Below are 10384 nucleotides of genomic sequence, written 5' to 3'. Positions count from 1 at the left end.
TTATGAATATTTTCAACAAAATTTTACTTTAAGAAAAAAAAAAAATAAAGACATATCACCAAAATTATTCAATGCTTAAAAAAAAAAAAAGTTGGACTTTATTTCATTAGTCAGTAGAGGAGGTGGATTGCATGATTTTTTTAAATGAAAGTGATGATTAATACTTGAATGCTACAATCCATCTTTGCTGAAAAAATTTAAGCAAGATAGAAATTCAAAGTTGAACAGGAAAAAAAAAAAATCAGAGAGAATCAAATGCTTATTGTGGGACCTGAGCAGGGAGACAGTATGCAAATGAAAAGTAGAAAAGACAAGTAGGGTTAAACCTAGTGGAAGTGAAGTAGTTTACAGAAGAGGCAAACAAAAGGAAAGGCACATCTGTAAGCTAGTGCTTGAAATGTGTTGCCAAGTGAATCCTTGCCAATTTAATCAAACTGTCTTTTTTTTGGATACAGTCTAAGACACTGATTCTTAAATGGTTTGCCATAGTACAATGTTCCACAAGTATTCAGATACAGCATAATTTTTTAAAAATATGATTTAAGGTGTTAGAAAATTCATAATAATAGGACATGCTACCATAATTTTGTTAAACATAAGTATGATTAATTAAACTAAGCAATAGTTTCCTAAATCCTTTTCTAAATTTTTAACTTTAAAAGTTTTTTTTTCTGTAATTTTCCATGTAAAGTGCACCAATAGTATTTTTTTTTTTCCAGTGCAATACAAAGTAAAAAAAAATTGAGAACCCTGATTGAGAGAGAATGTGTGCATAGCAGCTCCATCCATATATGTTGGCTGTACTCCAAGAGCAACATCTTATATGATCTAGCCTTTGTAATATCATTCTATGCTGTTCATGATTGCTTTCTTGATAAATGTAGCGAATGTGTCCTGTGTTGATGAATATGACAGTTTTTAAGTATCCATCAAAGAATTTTCTCAAAAATCATTGTTCATGGAAACAGTATGTGTTCTGTATAAGATATTGTGAAACAAAGACTGTGAGGAAGTTTCAGGCTGATATAGGTGATACCTGTATAGATGTTACATGCAAAAGCATATAGAATGTTAGTGTACAGACGGAAAAGTATGAGAGATGTTCCCAGAGCTGCAAACAGAGGGACCAGTTGGCACACACTACAATGCTGCAGTCTAATAGGAAGATGCTGGCTCAAGAATTCAGATAGATGTAAACCAAAGGCAAGTAACAATCGGGAGGTTCAGAGATTTTTTTTTTTTACATGAACTGGCAACATCTAAATATATTTAAATTTCCTTAACTTTCAAAATGTGCATAAACATTTATTCAAAGTTTTATTTCAAATGATGAAAGAAAATACATACTTCTTGATCAAGTTTTGCTACCCACTGAGGTAAATTGGAGTAGGAATGCAAACTCAGATTATCTACTGCTTTCTGTATTCTGCTTAAAATCTCTCTAAAAGTAGAGGTTTGATAGGCACAGGTTTCAAGAGACTTAACTTCCATTGAGATCTCCTCTTCAATAGCAAGCAAGTCATCAACCTACAAATAAGAAACATTGAGAATACTTCAAAAATTCTGAAAGACAAATAATACAACTTGTAAAGATAAGACTAAGAAATGTTGAATCAACTGGAGTAGCAATATAAATAAACTTGCTTGCATACACATACCTTTTCTTGGAAATTGAACACAGTTTCAGCAAGCTTTTGAACATAAGGATCCAATTTGTAGGATTCCCAAACTAAAGCAACTCCCTAAAATAAAAGTTAAAACATTAGATATATATATATATATGCACAACTATGAATTAAAAACAAAAATAATTATTTACATAAACTTATAACCTAATTGATAGTTCCTTCCTAAGTATCATCAACTGAGTCAAAGATGTAGATGCAACTAGAGAAAAATGTGAACTGATGCAAATAAATGGCTAGGTGTTCTAATGTGGACTAATTCAAACAGTTTCTTCAAGAGATTGAAGAAAACGCCTAAACATGTTCTACAATAAGGATATAAAAAAAAAAAATCTACATTTTTTTGCTATCCATTTAATGACTCCTAGGATATTTGCGAACAATAGTGTAGTTGGTTATAACATCCAAATGGCTCAGTCAATCACTGACTCACTGTATTTCTGATGGCTAGAGGAACAAAGTGGTTTTGCAGTTACTCAACAAGGATTATATCCTTGGCTGATACACACTGGCAAAAGTTATAAGCAACATGCACATATAATACAGGATCCAAGACCAGTTTCCATGTACTGAATCCCACTTGCAATATGCATTGAATTATCAAAAAGAACTAAGACAGCTTCTACGTAATAAGTAGCAGTGTAAGAGAAGCCTTCCATTATCCAATGTTAAATTTGATGAGATTAAATGAAAATTTTATTCTAAAATTTATCACTTACCTCTGAAATCAGGTTTTGAACTTCTCTTCTCAATCCAGCTACCAACAATATGATAGAAGATCTTTCTTCAACCTATAAAGATATAACCAAGTGATGAAAACAAATTTTTTTTTTGTAACTAACTGAAAGATATAACAAAACCTAAAATACTTAATTTATCCAAAAAAAAACAACATTTAATATATAATCAACTACATAAAGAAGTGCCAAGTACAATGAAGTTAGTGGAACCTGCAGAAGGAGGAAACCAAAAAAGATATGGGACAAAATAGTGAAGGCTAACTTGAAGACGCTGCATCCTATGGAGGAGAGAAAGAACCATATTGATTGATATGTAGTGCTGTAGAAGAGCTGTCCACTTAGTGATGCACATTCTAACTGAAGAGTAAGGTTCCGAAGTCGCAGTATTTTTATTCTGCCAGGCCTACACACACCTTCCACACGACCTTACATTTTTGCTTCCCCCACCCCACCCCACTACCTATTGCTCACCCCAACTTTTCATTATCTGTAACTTATCTCCTCCATCACCTATGCTGAGTACACCATCCACACTACTCTGCCCACTTGCTCTTCAGCAGACCCAGATATATATAGGACAACACGTTAGATCAACACTATCTCTAACTATATATACTAATTGCATTAGGGTGTGCTGCCAGCCTGCACTTACTCTCCCTGAACCACCTTTATTGCTACTCCTCCCCTACCCATGCCTTTATCACATCCTCTCCTCTATCTCTGTCTATTTCTGCCACTGCCAACCACTTCCCCTCCTTCAACCCAAATAGCCCGGACTCTTCCCATCATACTCTTCATCTATCATCCTTACCTTTGGCCACTTCTGTCATTAACTATCACTCTCCTCTCAACACCACCTCTACATAACCCTGCCTACTTCCCACCTCCCACTTATTCTGGTCTTTTTTCTTCTTTCACTCCAATTCCTCTCGTCAGTCACCTTAGCAAATATACACACCCTCTTTTGAATACTCTACATTCGGTTAAACACTCCTATCACCCCTTTTCAAATACCCATGTCTAGCCTTTCTGTTACTCGTTTCCTCTCCAAATTTACATTTACTGTATACAAACACCACTCTCCTATACAACTGTTTACACTGTAAAGTGGGTGGCTAAAGGAGCAGAGGAATGAGGGTTATGAGGCCCTTTTCGTATAGTATCACTGAGGAATAATGTTGCCACAAGTACATAATTGGTAGGCATTAGGAAGGGCATCCCAGCTATATATAACAAGCCAAATGACATGTATGAATACCTTATCTTTAGAAATAGCTTTCTGTGAGTAGTGATGGACCATGATGACCCACCTAGTCCTCGCCAACTAGCAAAGCAGACATAAAACCTTTGATATAACCAGTATAAATTAATTTAAGAATATATTTTAGATCTTACTTTCTCAAGAGTCCTTTCGTAAGTACGAACACTTTCAATCAAAGAAATAGCAAATGGATAAAGTTGATTAGCTTGATGAGCTTTGTTCACAATAGCCAATGGTACTCTGTAACCCAGCCATCGTAAATTGCGAACCTGTAGAAGAAAAGATTTAAAAAAAAAAAAAAAAAGAAATAATTGAACAAATGTAGCACATAAAATATTCAATGAACTAGATCCACTTATTGCTTTTGATTTATGTTGAGAGAGGTTTTTTACATGACTTTAAATATAATTACTTAATAATGAGGATCTGCAATTGTTGGAGATCTATTGAATGAAGGACAATTTACTAAACAGGTTAAGTACAAATGACTTGAGAAAGTGATATGTGTAATTAAGACAATTGTGTTTACATGGACATACAAGATGCACATCATTGTATATATTCACCAAACTCACACCAGTGGTCACACAGTAAAAGTGATGCACGAGTTGGAAGTAGTTCAGACCTGCAGTAAAAGTATGACAAGAACTACATGAAGGCCTGTAATATTTCCTCAAAAAGGTTAGATCTCAACACATGATGACATAGCATAAAAATAACATATTACACAACTATCCAGATATCTTAATGGTAGCAGTGATGAAAATGATGATGATGACAATGTAACATCATGTCGAATGAGAGCACTAATTACTTAAGTGTTGCTAATCATGACAAATTGAACTTTAAAATCTAAAATATGAAAAAGGCCAAATAGAAAGCCAGAAAGAAATGGGTCAATAGCTTTATTTTTAGCAAAATAACTGACAAAATAGCTTTTAAAAAATCAGTTTTAAGTGTGTCAGCTAATTAAATAACTGCTATACTTGTAATATTTTAGAAGTAATAAAAGTAAATAATTTAAGAAACAAAAGATTTTAATAAGTATAATATTCAATTAATCAAAAGTGACATACTTTCCATAAACCTCTGACATAAATCCATTAGAAAAGTATACTTCCATTTATTAAACTATATTGTTTATTCATGTTTCCATCAAGAATAACTTACCTCTTTGGAAAGAGTGATGATCTCTGGCTGAAAATTGACGACCAGCCTCAATACATTTCCTTTCCCCACTTGCCTTGATTTGGTACTCTGAATGCTAAAAATACGGCCAGAAACACTGAGCTGTCGTTGCTGAACCTGGAAAATTAGATATAAAAATTATAGATCAACAAAACTGCTTCAACACTCAATTCTGTGAAACAGCTTTGATACATTTTTAAAATATTATATTTTTCATTAGTTTCCTAGTAATTTAATGCTAAGTTAGATTTTTAGTCTGTAAAATTGTCCAATTAACTTTTTCATTAATTACGTGAATCACTTAACTAAATATTCTTGGGATTCCATAGTCTTAACCTTATTTCAAATTTCTGTATTAATCCAACCAATGTCCAGACCAGTTTCCTATATTGAGTCGAGTCATTCCGCCAGTTCATTAAAGTTCTTGTTTATTGAGTTAACCCAACCCTGGAACCATTTAATTGAAATTTAAAAGAAAGAGGTAGCAGATCCATAAAACATAATCTACAAGATCCTCATCCAGCTTGGAACAATGTACACATTGTCTTAAAAAACATAATATCCTGTCTGGACAAGTTAATAAGATTGCATAGAAGAAATTTTGTGTACCGATATATTCTTTTGTTTGCCAAGATAGAATTGGTACTGTGGAGTTAAGATTATTACATTTTCAGTGTATCAGAAAAGAAAACGTCACAAGTCGTATCTGAATTTGAATAATTTACAATAGATTTCAGCTGTAAATTATATTTGTTGTATTCCTATTGCGTCTCAGTTAAAACATATTTAGTAATTTATAGAGTCAAACAAAAGATAAACAAACAAATCACAATCATATCAAATCAATGAATAAAAATATTTCAAAATTATATTTACTTTTCTTCCCCATTCTTCAAACAGTTCTTGAGTATTCAACTTGGCTCTGAAGCTATCACCATCTCCCTTCAACTTTTGGCCTTCAACATGATTTTCCCATCCTTTGCCAAGAACATCTTCAACACGTCTCATATATGCACTTAACTGTCGTTCAATCTTCAAGCAGAAAGCATTTCAATCTAAATTTGCATTGTTTTATCTTAAAAAATAATCAACTTATAATTAAAAACTAAGAAATGGCTTCAAATAAATTAATGTATTTCATATTGCTTTTAAAAAATTTATTATATTCCAACCAATTGCTTTAATCTGATTGTGAATTACCAAAATTTAAATAAATCGCATCTAATTTTATAATTTAATCATATGTATATTTAAATATTTCAAATCAGGTTTGCAATTATTCAAGAAAAAAAATCTGTAAATTTTAATGAACTCAAATTTTTACCTGACGAGCCCATATGATGGATCCAGAAACAGGAGGTAAATCTCTTACTTTACTCATACGACAAGCTTTGCTTTGTGCATACTGGACCTATGTTTCAAAGATCGAGAAAGTAATTTTTATGAAATATGCCAGAATTAGATTTCACAGTAACAGTTCCAATAAATGTGAAATTAAAAGTTATTTTAGAAATGAAAGAAATCTCAAACACAGTAGAATAACTGTGAAACATTGTAAAGGAACAGGTAAAATAACCTTATAGACAGGAAAAAATGGCCAGCATGTCAACACAGAGAATCCAACTTTGTAGCTCTCAACTAAAAGTTATATCCAACATTTCAAATAAAAGATGCACGAGTTTTTTAAAATATTGAAAATAAAAAGCTTTCTTAACTGCTTCTCGCTACAGAAGAGTAAGAAAGTTTATTTACCTTGAATTTTTCATGCAATGCTTCAATGTCATCTTTAACTCTTTGAATGAGTTGTGTCTGGTATTCTCTGATGGCACCTCTGATGTGGGGCCGAATAAAAAGAGCATTGAATCTGGAGAATATGCGAAACATTTCATTCGCATTACGAGCTGTTCCCAATTGATCTCTTAATTTTGCTGTGATTCTGGTTTCAACCCGATCAATTCTTTCATCATATCTACAAATGAAAAGTTAATATTTACTGTGTATTCAATATAATTTTAGAAATCAAATAAAATCTTTTTTAAAAAAAAGAATAACCTTTTACCTTTTGATTGCAGCTTCCCAAGCATCAGTCCCATCTTTGGAAACATCAAGGCCATCAACTTCTTTCACGTTTTCATAAGCCAAGTTTACTTCCTAAAAATACATGAAACCATTTAAATCAAATACAAAAAGGAGACAAACTATCATTAGTTTTGTTTTAAATGTCTGTATGTAATGATCTCACGCTTAACACAATTCTACAGCCTTTCACAACATTAAAGCCAAATTCAAACTTAAATCACAACTATTTGAACATTGCTATGTTGGGAACATATATAACCATGTTCAAATGATTTGCAATTTTATAAAGTCTACATTTCACTCTGGGTAGCAAATACACTTAAGCAGTGAAATATCCAGTGATATAACAGTAATATAAACAAATAAATTCAGTTTGTCCAAATAAGCAGGAATAGTAAAGATAACTGAGGTGGTGAGGCAAGACCTTCGTACATTGGGCCTCACCGAGGCGATGACTACGGACCGAGACCTTTGGAAATGGGCTGTGCGTGAGAAGACCCGGCAAGCCAAGTAAGATCGTTGCCAGTGCCCCTGGACTGGTTCTTGTGCGGGTGGCACATGAGATGCACCATTTTGAGTGTGGCCGTTGCCAGTACCGCCTGACTGGCTCCTGTAGGATTTTCGAGCTAGATCGTTGCCAGTGCCCCTGGACTGGCTTGTGCGGGTGGCACATAAAAGACACCATTTCGAGCGTGGCCGTTTTCGTGCGGGTGACACGTAAAAGCACCCACTACACTCTCTGAGTGGTTGGCGTTAGGAAGGGCATCCAGCTGTAGAAACTCTGCCAAGTCGGACTGGAGCCTGGTGTTGCCATCCGGTTTCACCAGTCCTCAGTCAAATCGTCCAACCCATGCTAGCATGGAAAGCGGACGTTAAACGATGATGATGATGATGATGAACTGTATAGTAAACATTAATAGTCAAGTGGCTTCAATCAGCATTTAATAATTGCTGTTTAATTTCCACTCTGATCAAGCAGATCTCAAAGATGTTCCATTATCTTTTATCAGACATTACTAAATGCACCCTTTTCCTTTTAATTTTTTTTTTTTTTTTTTAAAGAAAATAGGATGTAATCTAAGAACATTTTCCTGTTATTTATAGTTGGTCAAGTGATCATGTAGAGTCTCCCTATTTGGCTTTTTCAGGAGTTGTTTCACTGAAAGAGTTAAAAGGTTTAACTGACACTCCGTTGATCATGACAACGATGGTTCCAGCTGATCTGATCAACAGAACAGCCGACTCATGAAATTAAAGTGCAAATGGCTGAGCACTCCAGACACATGTACCCTTTACATAGTTCTCAGAGGTTCAGTGTAACAGTGTAGCAAAGTTGGCCCTTTGAAATACAGGTGCAACTCATTTTTGCCAGCTGAGTGGACTGGAGCAATGTGAAATAAAGTGTCTTGCTCAAGGACACAACATGCTGCCAGGAATCAAACTCAACCTTATGATAATGAGCTGATTACCCTAACCACTAAGCCATGCACCTTCACTGATTAAAAGGTATGCTAAATTAATTTTCTAATGAAACTAATTTATACATAGTTCATGGTGGTAAAATAAACTACAATGAGGAGCCATCACATACTCACTGGGCAGCCCTATTCAACTTATCTAAAAATTTACTTTAAAGCTAAGACAACTTATTAAAATTACACAATTACTTCTAAAATAATTATATTGATTTTCTTTTTTACCTCAATAGCATTTGCATCAGCAGCTTCATCTACCATTGGTTCTATCTGGGGTTCAGGTTCTTCAGTTGAGGGTGTACCAGCACGAGCTTTACTGGGAGATGGCCGCAACACACGCAAAATCACTTGACGTAGTTGTTCATGTTGGCGGCGGAATCTGTAAAAATCAAAATTTGCTAGATTCAAAAACTTTAAAGAAAAAAATATAGAAATAAAAATTGATAAATCAAAAAGTTTTCCACATCAAATTAAAACTGCAATTTCTAAAATTTATCACTAGTGTACCTCATCTTAATTTAGCAATATTAAAATAAAGACATTCATTTCACAACGTCAATATCTTTACCAAAACAAAGGTTATATAATATTTAAAATGATTGTGTAAATATACTTCCTTAGCAAGATCGAAGAAGCAATTAAAGAAAAACAGTGGGATTCAGCATAGTTTGAATGTGAGATGGCTCAATACTAACAAGGAAAGGAACCATACTGCTTCATAATCATATAACTAGCATTATCTCTTGATTTATGAGGAATAGAAGATATTTTGTTTCACATCTAATTACAAAATTAAATTTTCTGTTGAGATTTTTGCAATTGAGAACATACTTAGATCTTACTTATTCATATACTAGTCCTTCAATAGTCTATCTCGGATCAAACAGTACTTTTATAAAGATATTACTATATTATAATTTCAAAATAACTACTATTACAGTAAAATTACAAAACAATTTTAAAGTTGCTCATAGGAACTATGATCAAGTCTCAGAGATTTCTAGAATACAAGCAACAATAAGCAATTGCAGGTTTGAAGTGTCTCAAAACTGTTTTTTATGCACATCATATCCATGGTAGATAAAATTTGACAATTTCTACAAAAAATTTAAATCTGCAAAACCACAACAAACTAGCTTAAATATTTCGTCCACTGCATTATCTTCTGCATTTAAAGAAATGCAATTATTTTTTTTTTATCTTAAAATCAACATTTTTCAAATTCACAAAATAAAATTAAAACCAAGTTAAACCTTCGCATCTGATCAAGACGACTTTGGAGACGTTTGTGAGCAGGATTTACTCTCCACACCATGCGAAGATGTTCTTCTCTCTTCTTTTTCACTTGGTCTCGCAGCAGACCTTGAAGTTTATCATATTCATCATCCCAAGTACTAAATACTTCAAAGCAAGCAGACATAACCTGAACAAAAAAAATATTTAAAATTTTACTTCAGTAACTCTGTTTGAAGGATTATTTCCAATTTAACAATAGCAACTGTATGTAACTCCAAATAAAAAAATTTTTAAAAACTCACCTTTTCAAAATCATCATAAGGAATATGCATGAGTCTTCGAGTTCCCAAAACCTAAAAGGGCAAATTATACAAAAATTAAGAAAAGAAAGACAAGCTACTGAAATTTTATGAGTATCACAAATACACAAAAAAAAAAAAAATTGTGTAAAACAAAATCTTTCACCTACTTTCAACAACTGTGTACTGAGATCTCTTGAAATTGCTTCAACAAGTCTTAATGCTCTCTGGATTGGATATTTTGTTGGTCGAATTTTCTTTAAATGATTGAAAATAGCTTGTAAAGCAGCTCGAATTCTATCAAGCTCCGTTGCCGCCAACAAGTCATTCAATGGAAAATCTTTCATGAGTTGGTTATAGTCATTAACTGTGACCATGGCTGACCTCAAACCTAGTAAATAATTTTTAGACCATTAAAATA

The 10384-nt window shown here is 33.3% G+C and overlaps 1 protein-coding gene across 1 annotated transcript in view; it reads right to left on the bottom strand.

The window, feature by feature from the left end:
• The window catches only part of LOC106883942 (cytoplasmic dynein 1 heavy chain 1), a 106810-nt gene that overhangs the window by 82761 nt on the left and 13665 nt on the right, over positions 1-10384 (bottom strand). Inside the window, exons 6-18 of the mRNA XM_014935093.2 lie at positions 10134-10354; positions 9967-10017; positions 9682-9851; positions 8654-8807; positions 6934-7025; positions 6627-6843; positions 6199-6285; positions 5751-5906; positions 4857-4991; positions 3821-3955; positions 2405-2476; positions 1659-1742; positions 1327-1527 (exon numbers count right to left, since the gene is read on the bottom strand). Coding sequence (XP_014790579.2) covers positions 1327-1527; positions 1659-1742; positions 2405-2476; positions 3821-3955; positions 4857-4991; positions 5751-5906; positions 6199-6285; positions 6627-6843; positions 6934-7025; positions 8654-8807; positions 9682-9851; positions 9967-10017; positions 10134-10354 — 1775 coding nt within the window. The remainder of the gene's footprint in view (positions 1-1326; positions 1528-1658; positions 1743-2404; positions 2477-3820; positions 3956-4856; positions 4992-5750; positions 5907-6198; positions 6286-6626; positions 6844-6933; positions 7026-8653; positions 8808-9681; positions 9852-9966; positions 10018-10133; positions 10355-10384) is intronic.

The sequence above is a fragment of the Octopus bimaculoides genome, chromosome 3 (assembly GCF_001194135.2).
Source record: "Octopus bimaculoides isolate UCB-OBI-ISO-001 chromosome 3, ASM119413v2, whole genome shotgun sequence".
In the NCBI taxonomy this organism is placed as follows: Eukaryota; Metazoa; Mollusca; class Cephalopoda; order Octopoda; family Octopodidae; genus Octopus; species Octopus bimaculoides.
This window is presented reverse-complemented; position numbering and strand designations above follow the sequence as displayed.